General features: G+C 41.7%; 1 protein-coding gene across 1 annotated transcript in view; it reads left to right on the plus strand.

Annotated features, from left to right (window-relative positions):
* The window catches only part of LOC122403398, a 201,573-nt gene that overhangs the window by 119,150 nt on the left and 60,392 nt on the right, over nucleotides 1-22,031 (plus strand). The window contains exons 5-9 of the mRNA XM_043406900.1: nucleotides 1,572-1,936; nucleotides 6,971-6,997; nucleotides 8,452-8,623; nucleotides 8,735-8,933; nucleotides 9,914-10,112. Coding sequence (XP_043262835.1) covers nucleotides 1,572-1,936; nucleotides 6,971-6,997; nucleotides 8,452-8,623; nucleotides 8,735-8,933; nucleotides 9,914-10,112 — 962 coding nt within the window. The remainder of the gene's footprint in view (nucleotides 1-1,571; nucleotides 1,937-6,970; nucleotides 6,998-8,451; nucleotides 8,624-8,734; nucleotides 8,934-9,913; nucleotides 10,113-22,031) is intronic.

Consider the following 22,031-nt stretch of genomic DNA (forward strand, 5'->3'; position numbering starts at 1 on the left):
GGGTTCTCGTAAAGCAATGTTTCTAAAAATTTTCGAAAGATTCGTGTCTCTGAAGCGAACGGCGGAGCTTCTCTAATCACGACCCCGCGTCAGAACGCGCAACCCTTCGGGGTCCGCTCGTCAGGCTGAAAATCATCGCGTAGGCGCGGCGGGGACGAATGCTTGCGTAGGTTTGCTCGCGTACCGGAATTCGAGGCTCGTCATTAATTGGACGTCGGCGAGCAGCGGCCGTTCGCCGACCCACTTTTGCCTCGCGAGCATCCAACGTCGTCGTTCCGATTAAACGCGCCAGCTTCGTTGTTCAGCTTCCACGGCGGAATTGCGTGCCATCCGAATTGCGGGCGCATACGTTACGCGTTGATCGCCGCTACGGAAATAGTTCCTTACTGGATACGCGTGCTCCAGGAATACCAGCGCGGGTAAATCTCTCGGTCGAGCGACGCGCGTATTTACAATCGACGATGTTTTTGCACGGTTCGAGCATCAAAGCGACGGGAGGAGCATCCTCCGTCTTCCGGTGACGGGGGTGGGGAGAGGAAGAGACTCGGTTCCGGTAAATAGAAACCTTGGGCCTCGGGGGACGATTCCTCCTGGCTCGTCCGCGGGACGACGAACGCGAAATCCACCATTTTCCTGGCGCCTGGGCGATTGCACGTGCTGCTCTCGAAACTATTTCCGGCCACTTCCGCGAACCCCGTTATTTTCAACCGAGTTTACGCGCAACTTTATGCCAAATGGGACGATGTCTCTCAAAACATTATTATTATTGTTATTATTAAACTCGGATGCCCCTTGAAGTTCATTCTCGGGCGTTTGTAGGACTTGGAAGGGTGGGTCTGAAGCGACCAAGCTCCGTTCCTAGCGATTATGTGCTTTTTGTAAGAAATTTCGGATAATTGGAATGGGGGGGACTCCTCACCGATTTATTATTATAGAACTCGATATTCTCAACGAATTTTTCTTATAAGTGTAATCCCCGTTCGACTTCAGTTTCCGAGATACACGCAAAATTTCACCGGTGCTACTACGTTGAACTGTGACTATACACGTTCATGGCGGAACATGCATCAGTACATTAAGCCGGGTGACCGTCGCTTATCTGTACAGTAAACTTCCATCTATTGAAAATTATAACGCTCGTTTAATTAATTCAGAAATGAAATTACACGGATACGTAGGACGCAATTATAACCGAATGCCGACAAACTTACCCTCAAACATGTTCTAAAGCTGTAAAGAAAAGAAAAACGGTAATAGCGAATGATAAATAGATTAGACCAAGCAGAAAATATTAAAGGAACTGCACCGAGATAAAAGCCTCTGTACCGAGGTATAAGTTAATGCCTTTAGCGCAGCACGTGACACGTAACACGTAACGCGTAACACGTAACACGTGTCCCTTATCGTAAACTTCGTTCCACGCGAGTCATATTTTATTCAACCTTAGACCCAAGGCTGGTATCCGCGTCGAAAGTATGAATATGTGAGAAAAGAGAGCTTGCTTATTTTGGTGGTTGTGTCAGATACGAAGGTGAAATGAAAAGGCGATTTTTTGTTGTTGCTTGTTTCAGGTGGGTCCGGCCGGGGGGAGGGTGAGCCAGGTTCGAACGAAATACCGATCGGGAGGAGGGGCGGCGGTGGCGGTGGCGGTGGGGGCGTTGGAGGAGGTAGCGTGTTGGGTGTTGGCGGAGGTGGCGGAAGCGGAAGCATCGGGGGAGGCTCGGTGGGCAGAAGCGGGTCCGGGGGTGGCGGCCGATCGAGGGACGAGCCGAGGAGGCACACCCTCGGCGGCGATCACCAGCCGTCCCTACATCATCAGCAGTTCAACGCGGCCCAACAACTGCACCCCCTTCATCCCCATCATCCCCATCATCTGCCGCCGCCACACGGCCAGTACGGTACACCGCCCACGCGTCACACCACCATGGATCTCGAGGTGAATCTTTGCTACCGCAACATGTAAATACATACATATTGACTCTTACTGTTTGCGCTCTGTCTGGTCACACTGTTCTTTCTCGAGCCCTGTGTGTCGGTTTCCCACTTGGACGTGTCCCCCCGAGAATGATTTTAATCGGTACACCATTTGGAAATTGACCCTTTCCACTCGGAGACTTTTCTTCGATCTACTACCGATTCAAGCACACTTTCTTACGAGATAGATAGTAAATGCTCCGAGCAAACATATCTTTTTTTACATTCTTTGCTTATGTATTTTGTCCTATATAATCAGTCTAAAAAAATAATGTCGTCTAATGGTTTGCTGGATGTCCCTTTAAAGAGGACAGCCGAGTGCAAAGGGTTAAATATCTAGCATCTCCGAACGTAAAAGAAACTCGTATCGGATAGTCAACAGGCGTTTACTGATCTAGTACATTGTGGCCCTGTTCGGTATAATTTTCTATGCGTTAGCAGGAAAATTAAGTAAACGGGGAACAATAGGTGATAATAGAAAATAATTGATAGAAAATCATACTGAATGAGGCTGATATTACTAGATCGATAACGGTTTCAATCTTCGATAGATGCTTACTGACTACCTAATATGGGTTTATTTTACACTATAGGCAAGTCTCGACGATTCCGGTCAGTTAGACTGTTCATAACCATAATAATTGCAACATGTATTAGGAGTCATAATCGTAAGTTGTTGTATAGTTGGTGGAACAAGTATTAGCAATCTATATAAATTGCTTTCTCAAAGCGTCATTAATCTGTTGCATTTATAAATAAGATGGAAGAAATTATTATATAAATAAAATTTGCGTATAACAAACGAAACGTGAATAATTTTTTTATTCGTTACGTATTATTCGAGTAAATATTTTCTCTGACAGAATTAACATTCCTGTCACTTTATAGTCAACTTATCATCTTTATCGACTTTATCATCTTATTTCAGCAAACTTCACGAGATTGCTATATTTGTAACACCATGTATAATCAGTATCATCGATACGACTGTTTGAACGATACAGTAATCTTCAGATAACTGACACGATTTTTTTTCTGGGTAACTGAAATGAAATTGGAGTCCTCCACTATGAAAATCATAATTTTTATATTCAATTTTATATTTAATTGTATAAAAGTGGTCAAAATTTATTTTCATAATTAATATCGACTTTGCATTTTCGTTATCAACCTATAACAGTAATGCAAGACGAACTCCACTAGCAAGATTATTGATGATGGAGTCGCACTAATGTTTTAGTAAAATATTATTAAATAAATACAAAAAGCGTCCCTTCGTGTGAAAATATATTCGAAAGCGATCTATCGATACGGTGAGGTCCTTTTTTCCTCTTTCAAACTAGTTTTCAACACCATTTTCAAATCACAAAAAGAAATTCGAATATCATCATTGGTTGGATTACTATTTATTACTAAAAAGGACAAGAAGTCTGTGCAGAACATTCATTAAAATTATTCGCTGCTTGGTTCGAAACATAAATTCGAAAGAGGTTACACAAGGAAAGCGGCGTTTCATCCAGGTTATGCCGGTGGCCTCATTATGCATCTAATTTCTTACTTAATTCTAATACAATTTTAAGGCAAGGTTTGCCGGGTCATCCTCACCGACGACTACTTGCTCTGCATAATTACCAGCATAACCTCACCGAAACGCCATTCGTTTCTATAACCATTTTCAAACCAAGAAACGCGTAATTCTAACGAATGCTCTGCAGAGACTTTCCTTTATATTTTCATGATCATTATGTCTCTTCACACAGAAAAATATGTGCGGCTCGAACGAAATTGACCTTTCTTAAATATCAGTAACTTCGAGAAGTCGGTTTTTCCCCCAGTTATCCATAGATTATTGTATTTCTACTCGTGGAGTCTTACACGGCGGCCATATTGGACAAGGACGATGGCGCCACCGTGCAATTCTTGCATTTCCTCGTACTATACGACAAATTCTTACGATTACGACCCCTTTATAACAGAAAATGCACGGTCCCGAATCGTCGAAACTCCGCTTTCGGAGTTTTCATATTTATACTCCTCTCGTTTTTCCTTTTTTTTAAACTGTATATATATATTCTCCCCGTTTCTCGTATTCGTCGAACCGCGGGGGCTGAGAAGCACGTTCGGTACTGTTCGACGTCGTTCCAAAGAAAATTATTCAACGGAGCCGTGGGAATCGAAGAGGAAGAGTCTCGCGGGATACAAGGAACTTTCTGTAAATCTCGTTACTCTCTTCCGTGTCTGTAATACAAATTAGCGGATCGCGTGCGACGATTACGTAAGGGACGATCTTCGACGAAGCATCCGGCGACGGTGAATGGCTTTAATGGATATTCCGAGGTCAAGAACCGAGCGTAACGAAGGGAAGAGGTTAATTAAGCCGCATCCACCTACGCCGTCCTCGTTTCTCGATTCTCGTCTCCTGTCGACGCCCCGAGAGCGGGCCGCTCGTTGAACGCGACTATTTCGAGACACGCATCCATCCATATTCGGCGTATGGAGGTTTGGCGATAGCTCGTTATCCATCGCCATCGGGAGGTGGTCGAACTCGGGGTTTCGTCGGTGTAAATTCGCGATAGACTCGGGGGTGTGGGATCTCGCGTCAACGTTCGACGATATTGTTGCTGCCTAAATTAAGTCAGAGGCGGTGGCCGCCAACGCGTACCAAGTACAAGGGCTGTTTCGTCCAACTAACAAGTACAGTGAAATGTCTCTGAAAAATATGTTTATGCAAAACTAGTATTGACAATTTTTTCATCGATCTAATTGTAAAGGACATTTCAAGATCAAGTTGATTTTTTAAATCGGACCATACATTTTTTTATTTGTATTACAACAGCTGGTTTCATTAGGAGTTCAACGACCTACAATGTTGTATCATTTCTTTCAGATAGTCATAAATTAAGAGCGACCAATCGTTGTACTGAGGCTAAATTTCAGTTTCAGCGAATGGATTGATAATACAGTGTTATTGCTAAATCAAATATTAGAAATTTTAGACTTTTCAACACACTGTATATAGATTTTACCCTTTTAATATTTAGAACTAAATTTTCACGTACTTATTTATTATGGTCTGGGTTAGGTTAATTTATGAATTATGGTCAAAGGTACACGGAAAAATTACCTTCGTACGATAAACTATGTAGAGATTTTTGGAAGCACTAAAATTTTTTATACTAATTTTGCACACAACTTGGAAAAAATATTTCAATTAAACTGTCACGTAGCCAGCCAAGAGGCCTTACGAATTACAAACATTACGAAAACTTTGTGAAAATATCGTGAAAATGCAAGTTTTTCTCACTTCGTAGAATCGTCCATACGCTTCTATACCTTGCTAGGTTGGTGACCCCTGGCTCCCAAGCTACGGTCCGGATTTCCAAAGTATTCGCAAATATTCGGGCCAATCTGGGCGCCATTAATTTGGGGAAGACAACCGATATCGTTGCGGTAACGAACAGCGAGATTTACGAGGTCGAAAAATCCGTGAAAAATCGCGTTGCGCGGGTGTCGACGCGGACCATCGTTCCGAGTTTACGCTCCAATTTTTATCCCGCGGCTAACCGCGAAGAAAATCCTTCTCGTAACGAACAAAGCGTACGGTCCCGTCAGCCCCTGCGCGTGCGTACGTTTCTTATTGTGTGCCCAGCTTTATCGCGTACACGTGGCGGCTCTACGACCGTTCTATATATTATCGTTCACCGACACGCCCTTTCTGCTCGTTTCTCTCCTTCCACGATTTTTATTCTGCTCGTTTCTCTTCTTCTGGCCTCGCGAGTACGTTGCGACTCGAAAGCGTTACCGAGATCGTTCCAGGCCGTACGCCACGCCTGCTCGCCGATAACGCGATCGTCAACTTTGCAGAGCTTTCGCAACAACAGTCACGATCGTCGATTCCGTGTAAAAAAGACGTAGCAAAGCTGATGATCGCGTGTGGAGCAAGGGTGGGGAACGTTTTGGCATTGAAAGACAGGATGTCGCTTCACAGAGTCCTTACAAGTCCACATTTCATGCAGTTTTCCTCGAAACTATAAAAGGGACACTGGTGTCTCGATATATGACCAACGATCGTGTCTGCTTATATGAGTCACAGCCAAAATCGTACACCACGTATCAGAAAATGATTTTGGAAAAAAGATTTAATGGATATATATAGTAAAAACAAATAAACCTATCTAAGTAGTAAAAAGAACAAAGTTATTAGAATTCAGCCTGGAAAAGTCTCACATTTGAAATCGTTCACTATTAAAATCCCCATTATTTTTCGCGAAGAACCCCTGAAAACAAAGGAAAATTATGAAACGTGTGAAAGATTACATTGTTCAGCTCGTTGGCAAGCAATAGAGCTCGTAATACTACAGTTACGACTCATCATTAAACGACTAATTCCAAATCACTTGGTTTCATCGTGGTCGTATAAGCGGACGAATCCGTAGTCATATATCCGGACACTGCTATACTACGTTTACACGATCCGGATTTACTCCTGGAACAATAATAATAACTCTTGGAACGCAAGAATTAATGATCCCCGGTATATGTATAATTTTAGAAATTCATAAACGAGCAAAATGATTATTTTAACCAACGGGTTTTCCCTTCCACGTTTCGTCGACGAATGAAGAGAACGGACCGGTAACTTTTTAGCATTACCGTTTGAAGGGTTTAAATTAATTCAAATATACCGCGTTTGGGAATGTAGAATTTTTTAAGAAAGACACGTAATTGAGAAAATATGCTAAAAGGTCTCGCTGGACAGCTCGAAAGGCCGCAGATTCCCCATCTCTGGTGTAAAGACTTTTGCAGGACTCACCCTCTAATCCGGGCTTGGCCATATGGATCGAAGACGCCGGGATCGATCGATCGCATCGTTTCTCTCTTACCTCACGAAAGTACATCTCCATCGAAATCCCCTTTTTTTTCTGTTCCATGCATATATACATCTAACTGGTTTACTTGTGTGTGTGTGTTTCCGTGTACGTGCCGCCGCTAACAGATGGGGACCAAGTCTCGCCAGAGAAAGGTAATTTTTCGATACTTCACCTTCCCTACGACGCCTTGTACCGTTTCGAATAGCACGAGAGCATGCGACTATTTTTCATCGTCTCTCGTCGTTGCCGTTATTTTACCTCTTAGCTGAGTTTACGATAAGGACGAACGCTTTTCGACGCCGGATCGATTTTACATCGCGAGAGATCAGAGTCGCGGGTCACTGGTCAGTTATTTTTGAACTAGTAAAAATACACATGCTTCAATTTCTTAATTTTAAGACATTCACATCACTATGGTTTCATAATTCTATTTTTGTTGAAATTTATAATCTTTCGTTTCTGATTTGAAAAGAAATTATTGAAAGTTTTTGGTGACCATCGACTTCCATGGAAGATCATTGGAAATATCGCTAATAAATATTGCGTTACGAGTTTCATCTGTTCTTGAAAAGTTTCTCATTTATTTGAACCTAGAATATTAATATTACCGTTCTGATAATTCGTTGGAAAATTAAAGATGAATTGAAAAAGATACAAGAATAACTTTCGGTCCTTCGAAGGCTTCGTTTTCGAGATAATTGAGTTCGAAAATTTTTTGAACGCACGTACGCCTGAAGACGATTTTCCAACGATTTTCCGTCGATGTCCGACTCGAGCCCGTACTGCACGCATAGCCAATAAATTTTCAAACTCAGTTTTCTCAAAAACGAAGAAACAATTTATAGTGAGAAGGTACAGTGCGGTCTTGTGACCCTGTATCCTGTCTTTTAGAAGAGTATGAAGTTTTTAAACAAATTTTAATTCCAATCATGATAATTTTATGGGAATATAGACCGATTCGAGAATTATCCACTTTACTGGTGTCGAGTCTGACACAAAATTTCGCAGCAGAGATAATTACGTGTGAAACATGGGCTCGCACGAGCATTCAAGGAATATCAATAGTCGTAAACAATATGGTATTTGTCCAGAGATTTTGTAACTCCGCATTGTATTGGGGGCTTTATTTACAGTACGTAGCGCTTGCCACAGCACATATTTACTTTAGCTTGCCGCGAATTTTCGAAAATCCATCGAAAACGATTAACCTGGGATTATTTGGCTTTTTAGTAATTTACGGGCACGTTGACATAAAAAGTTAAACCAACTAAACATTACAGATCTTATAACATTTTTATATTAAGGTACTCGTAAAATATAATATTAAATCTTACTCGACTTCATACTCTGCCCTAAGGTTGGGGATTAAACTACCAAATCACTCGAGGTGTAACGCAAATCAAAGCAAATCAATACTTTGGTAATTAATTTTCTATGAACTCATCGCGATTAAGGAATCCGTAGACTTTGTAGTTCGTATACGTTTTGAAAAGCGTTCCTCCGTATGGTAAAGGCTCCCTGCATTCGATTCGAGAATGTTCACCGTCGAGGCGACAATGGAGGACGCTGAAGGACGTAAGCTGATCGGAATATTTTGTATTTTCAGTCGCCTCTCCCGCGCGGTTTTCCACCACCCTCCTCGACGATGTTGTTCGATGACGACCCGGGCATCATGTCCGAGGTGGAGACATCTAGCACCGGATTCCGACGGGGCGGCAAACAAAGAAGCAGCCTCCCCGTCGTACGGACCCCCAGCAAGACTCTGGAGCGATCATTAGGTAACTCACGACCCGCAATAGAATTAGGAGCATCATGTTGCTGCCTCGCTGCTCCATGCCCTTGTCGGACATACCTGACGAAACGATGCGTTTCTGTGGACGATCCCTTAGGTCTAGTGTTCCTGCAGTATAGGAACGAGACGAAACGGACGCTTCTGCCCAACGAAATCACGAGCATAGACACCGTCAAGGCTCTCTTTGTCAGAAGCTTCCCGAAGCAACTTACAATGGAATATCTAGACAGTCCGCACGTCAAGGTTTACATACACGACAGCAACAAGAACATGTTCTACGAGCTCGAGGATCTTAGGTACTAATTTACCATCACCTAACACTACTCTGCGCCTTTATTTATCCACTTCACGAACGCGTTACTTCGTTCTTAAATAAATACTAATTTTATCCGATGTTATACAATTCAAATACAAGCAATTTATAAATTAAACTCACGCGTACGTGTGCCTAGAATATTCCTGAAGGGGTGAAATTTCATTCCATTTTTTTTTTCTTGAGACGATACGCGAGAACTGTTACGAAATGTTTAATTAATCATTCTTGGTACTTGTCTCCTGTACAACGTGAAATTAGAATTTCCAGACTCGCTCTATATACATGTAGATACTATCGGGGGACAATAGTTATTTAATTGACACGAGATGACAGGTTTATAATAAACACGTCTAAGTGTCGGGATATCATAGCGGATACTGCTAACCTACTTAATGTGTTTCGTCATCGACTTCGTCGATGGCCTAAATGCGAAGCAATTGTTTAGTAAAATTTACAGAAATATTTGAAAGAACTAGCGAAACGGAATACTCGATTAATGATGTTAACTATGTGACAGAAATTCAAAAATATATACACTTATGTAAAATCTAATACTAAAATTACTATACAAAATTTGCTTTAGTTTCTTCGAAACGGGTCTTAAGAAAGAACAAACTAGTTCTATTGTTCTATTATTTCAATCATCCAAATTAACTTTCCAATCTTTAATAACATTACTTTAATAACACGTACACAATTACAACTTTACCCCTTTCATTTATATTGTTTCGAAATATATTCAGAAGCTGCTGAATTATTTAACAGTTTTACGAGTACTCCATTTTCCTAAACTTTAGACGTTCCCATCGTCGATTAAATAACTATTGTTCCCCGAACAATGCCCTTATATCCTAAGAAGAAAACTGATCGTACGATCGAATCGTTGCACGACGGTAGCCGAAATCTCGTTCCCCTTTTCGCGAACACGTATCGACGAAGACGCGTCCATTTTGATTCCAGATCTCATTTGAAAGACATTCGAGACCGCAGCGTCTTGAGACTTTTCGAGAGCACCGACGGCGTGACGGGGATGCCAGGACCGTTGGAAATACCCGGAAACGCGCCTCTGGGACTACCCCCGCACTGGGAAGACCAAAGCTACTTCAGCGAGCCAGAGTTCGACAGCGAGTACCAGCATCAGCACATCCACAAGAGCAAGGTGAGTCCCGTAACGTTGTTGGAAAAATGTCTTCGTCGTTGGCGCCTCCCGTTGCTTCATTCCCCTCGATTTTTCGATACATAATACTGTTACTCGTAGCACATTGCGGATGTTACGCAACGACGGACCTATCCTATGAAAATAAATACGATTCGTACGCGTTTCTAAGCGCGATCCTCTCGGTGTAATCGAACACCGATCCCCGGCGAGCGAGCAGTCGCGTAATCGAGCTAATGTCCAGGATTCGATGACCACGAGCCCGCGAACGCGTAGGAGAGATCCTGTTTAAGCGATAGCCGTCGAGACCCGTCGATGAACGTAAATCGTTGGGGTCGATGACGAGCAAATCCCGGGATTTGGCTGATCCGGAAACTGCGATACGCGTCTCCTCTTTCAGTCGGTTGCTCGTCGTTAAAACGCCTTGCACGCCTGCTTGGCTGGAAGATGCAGAGCACCGGAGTACAGTTTCTTGGGAACCGATCTCCAAGCCATGATCAACACCTTGGCGAACGGATCCTCGGCGCAACCGTCGCATATGTCCATTATCATCCTGACCTCCGCCTCAGCGGGTTCCCTTTCGTCGTCCTTGTTCTCATATTTTGGTAATTGGAGACCAAAGTTCGTCAATCCCGAGAAATACTCGTTGTCCAGACCCTGGGAGATGTATCCGTCGTCCAGGATCAGTCCGTCGCCCAGCTGCACCAATCCTCTCTTCTTCTTATCGGAATCTCGTTTCTCCAGTTTCTTATCGCTCTCGGTACTCTCCGAATTCGTCTCCGGCACGAACGTCACCTGAAAATGCACGTACGTTAGAAGCGGCAAAGCCTACCCTTTAAAATGGCTTTTGAATTATGTCGATCGGACTTTCCGTTTTCGAGATATCGTAATTTATGTAAAAGGTCATTTTTAAATTCCACTATCTCTGTCTCCGTCTTACGCTAGGGCCTCTCTCTCGCTCGCGCGTCGTGCTGACCTACCCCAAGATCGTGACCGGGAACTCATAGTATTTCCGAGAATTTACTATCTACTACGAGTGCGTAGCAGTTCCGAGAATTTCGTCGAGCTTAGTGCGGATCAATGAAAAATACGCAAGTGCTTCGAACCCTTATATCTCCGTAACTAGCCACCGCATCGACTTGAAACTAAAATCGCTATATCTCCGGAACTAATAACGCTATCGCCTTGTACAAACGCTCATTTTAAAGGGCATTTCCTTCTCTATCCGATGACTATACCAACTACTATATTTTATGCCGTCTTCTATGTTTATTTTGACATTTACTTCGACGTTATATACCCAAAGAAGTTAGAGCAATTCCTATCGATCATACGACTGGTGCGCGATAAGACTCGATTATAAATTTTTCATTTAATTAAAAATGAATTTAAATCTGTATACAGGGTGTTTGCATAATTACTATGCCATTTTTCCGTAAATAATTGTTATCTCCGGAATTAACTACGGTATCGACTTGATACAAAATTTCAAGAACGTTTTATCCTCTATCCGATGAAAATTAAACAATTTTGATACAGTTTGTAAATTTTCTGCGCGCAGTTAAAGTACTGATCGCTCACGAATTTATGCTGTCTCCTATGTGTATTTTTAAAATCATTTCGACGTTATACACTCAGTGACGTTTCTGAAATTCCTATTAATTATAATAGAGGTTAATTGCTTCGTAGAAAGAAATGTTCTCATCTATGCAGGACTCATCAACGATAAATAAACAGAAACGAAATTTTCTAAGATATACATATGACATCTCGAGAACCTTTCGACCCACAAAACAAACATCAATTTATTGCCTCTCTTTTTTTCAAGAATATTCGATATATGGCGGTGTACAAAGTGCACAATGAACAGAAATTGGCCAGCTTTCAATCTAGCTACGAATCCTTACAAGTCTACGGCGACTAGACGACAATAAATAAAAATCCATCGTGGATTTTCCATTTATCGTCGTCCTCGATCGCCTTGGGGCCTCGAATCCGCTTAATTGCGCGGTAATAAAATCTGGAGGATCGTCGAGTCGGGATTGAACGGTTCCTGTTGGACGATTCGCTTACCTTGCCGTCCGATCGTTCGCCAACGGTGGCCTCTTGCGTTTCTCTCTTCTTCGTCGGGACCTCGAGGCTCGCGTCCAATTCTCCGCTCGTACTTTCATCGCTCGACGAATCCTTCTCCCTCTTGAAAAGATTGCGGTAGGGACCGTCCGCGAAGCTCGCCCCCGCGTCGGTTAGCCCATTCGTCGGATGCAGGCCCGCGGCGGGCTGCAGGCTGCCAAAGAATTGCGAAGATTGCAAGGGGAACGCGGACGAGATGGATTCGGGATTCACGGGCGGAAGCGGCTGCGGCGGCGGGTTCCGGGGAACCAGGCTAGGATGTCGCAAAGTGACTCCGCCCTGAACGATCTGCAACGGCGTACCGGGGTTCAGTTTCACCTGTAAATCAACCGACTCTCAGCATTTTGTAAACCCGTTCGATCAACATAGAGACAAACGTTCCAATAATAATAAAAAAGTACTCTTCGAACAGCGGGACGTTCATTCGAAAACTTCAAATCTAAATATCTCGAAAACAACACACTGAAAAAAATGTTAAATACAGAAGTTTCAAATACTTGGTTTCAGAAAGGAAAGACACGACAATTTTATTTTTTTTTGTTTAACTTCAGTCTCAAGGTTATATGAAGGGTAACCTTGTTTTTTTTTCAAATGAGAACCTATAGTTTTATTTACATATTGAATATTTAATAAAATAGAAAATTTGTCTTTCTTCGTCTTCGATTAATGGTTGATATATTTGCATTTTATACAGATGAAACCTATTTAATTTTTGCGTTTTTAATAGCACCTAACATGATGTATGTTGAATTATTTGGATATCCTGCAAAATTGCTCAGAATTTCAATTCGATCCATTTTGGCACATCAGATATTAACCCTTTGTCCTACAATATACGAGCCTGACTCGTCACAAGATCTCGATATCAAGTTTCACAATGACGAGTCTGACTCGTGATCAAGTCTCATACATTAAAATCATCACATTTTTATATTGGCCAGGTATTCGTAAAACAAATCTGTTCTTTTTTGTGGTCATTCCTTTTACGAACAAATTTAAACAAAATTAAATAGCGTACATTTGAAAAATTATTTGGAATTAATCGTACGTCGAGACGTTGACGTATATCTTACCTGTGTGTTAATTTGTCCTCCGGTGAGGAAAGGATGTGGTGGAGGCGGCGTCGCGGGTGGACGAAGCATTGGCCTGGGCGTATTATTGCTCGTATCGTGTTCATAATGATGGGCGTGATGATGTTTATGATCTTTATGAGCCTTTCCGGCAGTCAGAGCAACACTATATAGCTGAACCATGGTCACTTCTCCTAGGTAACCACCGGCTCCTACAAAGCGATATTCATTTAATTTTCACGCCTTTCGTAGTAAACTTAATAAACATAATAAACCTGATAAACTTGAGAGAACGTATATATAGACCTTTTGTGATCAAAGTGATAAAATATGAAGAGACGAAGAGTTAAAAGTATCCTCATTATCTTTTCATCAAATTTTTGTCTTTTCGATGTAACTTTCGATCAAGTTATTCATTTATTAATTATCGAATTAAAGGTACAGAAATTCCAGTAACAAACACGAAGTAATTGTCAAAGTAACGATGGTTATGGAAAAGGTATACTCGTGTAATGATCGTAACAGGGACAGTTTGTCGATCCTTCGGAGCTCGTATTTATAAGACCACGTAAGAAACCTGACACGAGCTTTGCAATATTGCGGTTAATGACGTGCAGACAAACGAGTAATTACAGAACAGCTATCTTACCCTTAGGTGCTCCGTCTCCCTCCAAAAAGCCACCGCCCAGTTGTCGTTGTTCTTGTCCAGTGATTGCTATTCCACCGCCTTTGATGACGTGACCGACCAGCTGACACGAAAGTAAACGTGAGCGAAATTAATTGTTCATAGCGGTCGAGCCGCTGGCGCTGGCGGTGCTTACATGCGCTCGATATCCAAGAATTTTGATTAGTTTCATGCACAAACATTCGTCTCCACGTCAAGCAAAAAATTGGGTCAGCCTGTTGCTTGTCATTTTCGATGCATTTTCCCACAGTCCCATTTCGGCGTCGGCGTATTTCAGCGTGCGAAATGTATTTCTACCAATTTCGTACGGAGAAAGAGAACTCTTTGGAAGGAACCGCGAAAAAAAAGTTACTTAACGCTGTCACTCCACTTATTTAACCCCGTTGTTCAAGAAGAAGGCGTATAAATAGAATGTATATCGAGTATAATACAAAATAAACGTCAATGATCGAAGCAACTAGTGAAAGAAATATCGCGTTTTGTCTGAAATACTTAAATATATCATTCGTAATCGAGTAAATGGAACGTATTAACGCGAGATTGATAATTCTCTCTCGTAACGGTACATAGGCGAAATAATATTTTAATAACGTCGTATCGCGTTCGTTTCGAAGGTATTCCCGTTTTTCGTCGCGTCGAATCGATTTTTGCCTTCGCGAGACGCGGGTAGGAGAACCTATCGAAATAAAATTCCTTTCGTCGTGCATTCTCTCCTTCGATTACGTTTATCCATTTATCGCTCGACGCGAGGCTGCCGATTCCACTCTCGTTTCAACGTTTTTCGATAACCGCTGAAACCAATAACGGAGACGAAATCCTGCCGCGGATGGGTTCCCCTATCGATGCCTCGACGGATTCGGTTCGAAGCAAGAATTCGCTCTGTAGCAGGAAATCCGCGTGGATTTTATAAATCGAGATCTTTGGAAATCATTATTCGTTTTTATCGATACCTGTTTTTTTTTAAAAAAAACGAATTTAATAATTATTTAATTAATTTTTATTATACAGTGCCTGACGTGGTGCTCGATGGGCTCGCTGCGGTTTTTAAAAAATTGTGTCGATCGCAGGATCAAAAGTTGGTCTTGACGCCAATATCGCGGGAAAATAGTTGAATTTGATTTAATTTGTAGACCCAACATACTGTTTTCTTTTTCGTAAATGTCTAATTCCCAGTAACAAGTAAACAAATCGTGCCCATGATTATCGTCTTCACGGTTTTCCAGCTCTATGATTGTGCAAAGCCTCGTTGCCGAGTCAGACGCGCGGCCTTGTTGAATGACTTCTGCGCGAAACGGTAGTTGTAAAGTTCCGGAAAGCAATCTAGCCAAGAAACCGCCTCAGCGAGAGAATTCCTCGAGCGATTTGCATCGCTCTGGCAAAGACAGAGGATCTTACGCAAGAAACAGGCCGAACAGGGTTCGAACGGTTGGCGGAGAAATGCGTCGAACGTGTGTATGTGGAATCGGCCTCGAACCGAGCACCGCTTCCGAAGATCGCTTTCTACTCGACCGCGGTCTGTCAAGCTATACGGGGCCGACTTTCGAGAACGCGACGCGAAAACGATAAACGCGATACACATATCCGAGAAACCCTGGCATTGGTTGTTTATCGAGGGCAAGCGTGATCCGCAATCGTAACGTAACGTCGTGAAAGCGCGTTCTCTGCTCGACGCCGCGCCGGAAATCCTCCGCGGTGAATCCTCCGGCGCGCTTCGAAAAGTTATCCGGATGCTGGCGATCTTTTTCCCCCAAGAACGTCATCGCGCGGGAATTTAGAACGCGCCGCGCAAAAAGCGAACTTCGTTCCTTTCGCGTCGCTCCGCGCGCCTTTTCATTTTCCGCGAACGACGTCGCACTTTCACGGTCACCGTTCCGCGAGAACGCAACACGAAACTGGAACTGGCTTCGAGCAATGAACGGTTCGCGGTAATGATTCTTAAAATGAACATCGCTGTGTGCTTTGTACGCGGCGATAGCGTCGAGGCCCGGAATTGCCTTTATATTCTGGCATCCCGGTATCGTTTTTTAAATCGACTTAATCACTTCTGGGGTTCATTTTGCGAATCATCGATGTATCTTGGAGTTGGAGTTAGAAAAGAATATCACAGGGGAATATTGTGTGGTTTCGAATGGAGTTATAAGTTGGGAGAGATACAAATGTTCAAGTTACAAATCACGTATAGGGTTCATTTTAAGAATCATTGATATATCTTAGCAATGGTTGAAGTTAGAAAAGAATATCACAGGGGAATATTGTGTGGTTTCGAATGGAGTTATAAGTTGGGAGAGATACAAATATTCAAGTTACAAATCACATATAGGGTTCATTTTAAGAATCGTAACTATGGTTGGAGTTAGAAAGGAATATCACAGCTGAAAATTGAGTGGTTTCCAATGGGCCCACAAGTTGGTAGAGATACAACTGTTTAGTTTACGAATCACATATAGAGTTCATTTTGAGAATCATTGATGTATCTTGACTATGGTTGAAGTTAAAAAAGAATATCACAGTTGAAAATTGAGTGGTTTCGAATGAACCCACAAGTTGGAAGAGATACAAGTGTTTAGTTTACGAATCATGTATAGGGTTCATTTTAAGAATCAGTGATGTATCTTAGCTATGGTTGGAGTTAGAAAAGAATATCACAGGGGAATATTGTGTGGTTTTGAATGGACCCCTAAGTTGGGAGAGATACGAATGTTTAGCTTACAAATCACATGTAAGGTTCATTTTAAGAATCATTAATGTATCTTGGCTATGGTTGAAGTTAGAAAAGAATATCACAGGGAAATATTGTGTGGTTTCGAATGGAGTTATAAGTTGGGAGAGATACGAATGTTTAGCTTACAAATCACGTATAGGATTCATTTTAAGAATCATTAATGTATCTTAGCTATGGTTGGAGTTAGAAAAGAATATCACAGGGAAATATTGTGTGGTTTTGAATGGACCCCTAAGTTGGGAAATATACGACTGTTTAGCTTACGAATCACGTATGGGGTTCATATTGCGGTGGTTTCGAATGCTTCTATAAATGGAAGAGACTATAAAACGAATTACACAATAAGAAACCACCGATTGTAATAACCTACAAAGTTATTTGGTCCAGTCTATACATTTTGAACGCCTGTATGCGTTTAACGTTGCGAGTGTAGTGATCGACGGTGCGTACGTAAGCACTCGCAGCAACCAAAGGATTAAGATGAATAGAGACCGGTGGTGCGCGCTTACCCTGTTGTTGAACCCGCGACCTACGCGCTCGTCGTTGACCCAGATCTGCCACTCTCCTGTGCGGCCGTTCCAGCTTTGGCAGGAGTGATACCACTTGTTCAATCGCAGCGGATAATTCAATCTGTACAAGTTGTGGCCGTCGATGTTCATCATGTAGTAGGAGCTCCTGGCGGTGTTAGCCACCCATGAGAGTATCCCTCGCGGTTGATCGCCGACTTGCGAAACCGAACGTGAGAAAATTAAGTCGAAATCGGGTTCGTATCGTTTAGTCAGAAATCAGAACGCGGGAAGGGAAAGGGGTGATGGCCGTTCGAGGTGAATTAACGCGATTGCCGGTTTTCTTCGCGAAACTCGCGTTCCGAGAATATTTATGGAAATCCAGCGATAATTAACGGTTACGCGATCACGGGGAATTCCGAATAAATGTTCGAATCGGGAGCAGGGATCGCGAACGCGTTGCGGCGAACAGAGGCTGGAACACGTGGATGCACGACGTACGGTTCACCGAATAATTTAACGCGACCTTTGACCCGATTTGAGAACTTAACACGATCGAGTATTTCTGATTTTGATGGAACTTGGCACGGAAATAAATCGTTTACGATTGGACGGGGGTTTTGTTTCCATTGATTTGGAATATTCGTGTTTGAACGATGATAACTATCGCTGTAACCTGGGGATGAAAAGACTGTGGGGGAAGAGAACGTCGGGTATGCAAATATTTGAGTTTAAAGGTCTAAATAAAAATTGAGGGATTGGGTGAAAAAGGAACCTCGATTCTTTAAATAATTTCGTCGATAACTTGGGGGGTAGTTTTCACCTTTTAAACACGAATATCAGCCAGTATAAAAAGCACGGAGCATAAAATGTGATAAAGTATTATTGAAAATAACAATTGTGTGTTATTTCTTGTAAGTCTGAGATTAAAAGATACTCATCAACTTTAAAATAACATCGTACGCGCTAACGAAACTATTTCTGTTAACAACAAAGTAACGATTGCCTTTGGAACGTGCCTCTGAGAAAAGAAAGAGTATCCTGTCATGTTTAAAAAAAAAAGAAAGCAATCGCGTGTATTTAATCATTTGCCTCTTTGTTCCAGTCATGGCGAATATCATGTCTGTTATTAGTCTGTTATTTCGAATATCGCGTCTGTGATTAAACATGGATAGAAAGAAATGAAAAATTCACTTTAAATACGAACAATTCAAAAGGGAATGGATGTAAATTTGTTGTTGTGTGTGTCGTAACGTGATTTGAATGTTATTGTTTCGATTTTCTGGGGAAAATTTGTATCAGGTATCAATATTATTTTTGCTCAGAAAAAAAATCAAGATCTACTAAAAAATGAAGCTATTTTATCAATTCCACTTCGAATGTCGCATCTGTTGCAATCGAGAAGCAGTAGATAATAGTATATACCATCGTGATAAAACCATTAGTCTTTTCCCCCTTTTTAGAAAGATAATAATCTTGATCGTTATCGTTACGATCATCCCATAATCGTTATTCGTTAACATAAAAGACCGTGCGTTCAACGACTTAATCTCACGGCTTGGTATATATGGCCAATTGTTTCGAAACACAGTATGTCAGACTTGCACCACTATAGTTCTCTCGTTCAAGCGTCGAACAGAGGTGTTGCTATTTCTCCGCAAAGAGTGAACTTACAATTTACTTTGAAAGATTTAATTAACTTGAATTATGAAAATATTCACTTCCATTTATAACCGTGCCAGTGTAATACTCGCGTTAAATGCAGATTTCATTTTTGCCGTCCCACGCGGTGAATCACGCTGATCGAAAAACTCCGACCAGCTTTCGCTTCCTCGATTCCCATTCTCGCATGCAAGGGGTAAAAAAAAAAAATCAACAGGGTGAAAGGAAAAAGAAACAGTCGCTCGATCCTCACCTGCGTACGAAAATATAGGATGGTCGTTCGTGTGGTTGTTGAATTTGGTCCACGCGCACAGAGTGAACTCCTTTATGCTAGGCAGGTCGATCTTGTACTGAATGTACTGCGGAACAAAAACGACAGACGTTACATAACGGTGCTCGAAAGTAAAAAGTTAGAACATCGCCCTTCCGTCATTAGATGCCACGTTGGTGCATCGAAACGTCGGATATTCCGAAGAAAACTTAAAACTTCTAAAAATTTCTATTAATCAAAATAATTTACAATTATTTTATTTGGTGTGAAAACCTTATGAAGGTACGTTTGGATGTTTGAAGAATTTGCTGCATTGGATTTTATAAAGAAAATTAAAAACTATTTTTACATGATTATAGACACATGTATACCTCGGTAGATTAGTATAAGTGTATGATGAATGATTGTCCTGTCACTTGGATGTTCTATTACGAAATACAAACACGAGAAATTAGACCAGGATCCGCTGGAATCCAATTTGCCATTCCAGAGTAGTTAATCGCCAACTTTTTAACGAGATAATTGATCACGACATCGATTACCGATCTTCCAAACGTGGCTGGTTTAAATTACTCGTCATTTACTTGCACGTGATTCTTTTCGTTGAGCGTGTTCGATCAAAGATGCCCGTGAAAGGGAACCCGACGACCGGCGCCTCGAGTTCCTTTTACATGCGTTAACTTCTTTTCCCGTTCCGTCGATGCATTACTCTCCCCTTCTAACGACGACAAATTATCTGTTTCATCGTTGGTTTGACATTTCGATGCAGCGAATATGTCGATTAATAAAAAAAAAAAATTACGAAGCGACGGTTTGGAAAGTAAGGTGACTCCTGGGAATATTCTGTTTGTCGAAACGTTTACGTGTTACTTAATAATACGAGGATCGAACTGCGAGTCTGCTAAATTTTATTGCAACACTTCGATTTGTGTGAAAGTTGAGACTAATCGAATAGAGGGTTTCCGCCTGGGCGAGAAAGTATCTGATCGTCGCGTGATACGAAGAAACAAGGAAGTTTTGTAATCAGCATTAATGTCATTATCCTAAAAAGTGAGAACCAAAAACCAACATATTCAAAATAAAAAAAAGGACAATTTTATTTTCTCTGTAGTTAGTTAATAAATAGAAGCATTCAAATTCATATTGTTGAAGTACAATTTACAATTTCGATATTGCCAAACATGGAAAAGGATTTATCACGCTCGTGATGAAATTAATTGCATTCTGCTTTACCGTTTAATGGTATTTTTTCGTTTAACACGTTCACTGCCAGATCAAAACCGTATAATATTCTGCAAAAGTAAAATTTTGATTTTAGACCATTGTACATAACCTAAAATTTGTGCTGGTACTTATTTTCGTAACCTTGTTAAAGTTCACAAATTCTATAAAAATTCATTCCCCCGGACGTCTTAACTTGAGAATTAATTTTTCTAGCATCATAATGGTAAATCCTGTCACCCATATATGGGTGATGTGGCAGTCAAAGTGTTAATATTCGAAGTGTTCTAGTGACAAACCCGTCGTGTTTCGATCGATTGGAAGTTTATCGCAGGATGTAGTAAACGCGAGTCGCGATATTACAGCGGTTAAACGTCCCGATAGAAATTAACAGCTTTCCAATTACGCGAACACGAACACGAACACGGAGTAGAATCTCCCAGTCTGTCGATCGGATGTTACACAGTCGCGAGCAAAAAACCAGACTGTCTTAATCGATTCCCATTTCAGAAGAGTGATTTCCGTCTTTCAGGCTCGTTGCGCAACCTTCGAGTTTCACGCAACGATCCTGTCCGATCGCGAGCGACGTTCGATCTCTCGCGACGTTTACGGATTTCGTTGGAACAAGGTCTTTGCCGTAATTTCCTACTCGATGGTGATTACGCGTTATACAACGTCGATCGAACCGGTGTGACAATATGGCGCGAAAGCAGCGGGAAACATCGTCGCTCCATACAGGGAGCATTGTCCCCGTAATACGAGAAAAAGCTCCATTTCCACCAAGGAACGATTACATAAACGCATGTAATGCAGTAATTAAGAATACTGATTGAATTTTCCTGTACAACGAGCTTCCCTCGTTTCTCCAAATCGACTCAGGAAAGCAATAACTAGAAAAAATATTCTATTTCTTTGGAAAGAATGCAGAGATACGAGTTAAAAACATTTTGTTGCATCTATAAGGGTATTTAGATGTAAATGTATTCCATTTTGCAGAGACGAATCGTGAAGGGACATGGAATCTGTTACAACACTCTACGACATATAACATCGTTTTACGTCTATACGTATCTGTTAATGCAATAGAATGTCTACTTCTAGACACAGGATTTTTTAAATCTCTGGGAACGGGACTATTTGTGCAGTGTTGGCAGAATTGTTTGAATCGAATGTATCGTATGGAGAAAGAAAGAGGTGCTGAAAGGAATGCTAGTCGTACTAATCAAACACTACTCGACATTGTGCAAGTTCCTTTTACTCGTAGTAGTGCATTACCCGCCGATACGAAACTGATTTTTCTTTCTCCCAGCGATGCACAGATTTCAATGAAACTGTACCACCACGAACGCGTAAGTACGCATCGACTTCCGATTGGTAGGCTGCATTCGAACGCGCGATTTCATTGGCAACGAGACTACTTCTGGTAGCATGATTTAGATCTTTTCAAATCTACCGCTAACGAAAAAACCGTGTCGAGTTCATTGTATCCTACTTTCAAACACAGGATAGTCTTTCGTACAAATTAGTCTGTTGGGGGATATGGCAATGACCGCGTTATGACCAGGGAATGCCGAAGAAAGGGAAAGTAAAAGGCGAAGATCATGTTTGTTTGTTTGTATAATGATGTCGAGGTTAAGATCCGAAAAGTACAATTC

The sequence above is a fragment of the Colletes gigas genome, unplaced genomic scaffold, assembly GCF_013123115.1.
Source record: "Colletes gigas isolate AHSC1104 unplaced genomic scaffold, ASM1312311v1 Colletes_gigas_Sc00051, whole genome shotgun sequence".
Lineage (NCBI taxonomy): Eukaryota > Metazoa > Arthropoda > Insecta > Hymenoptera > Colletidae > Colletes > Colletes gigas.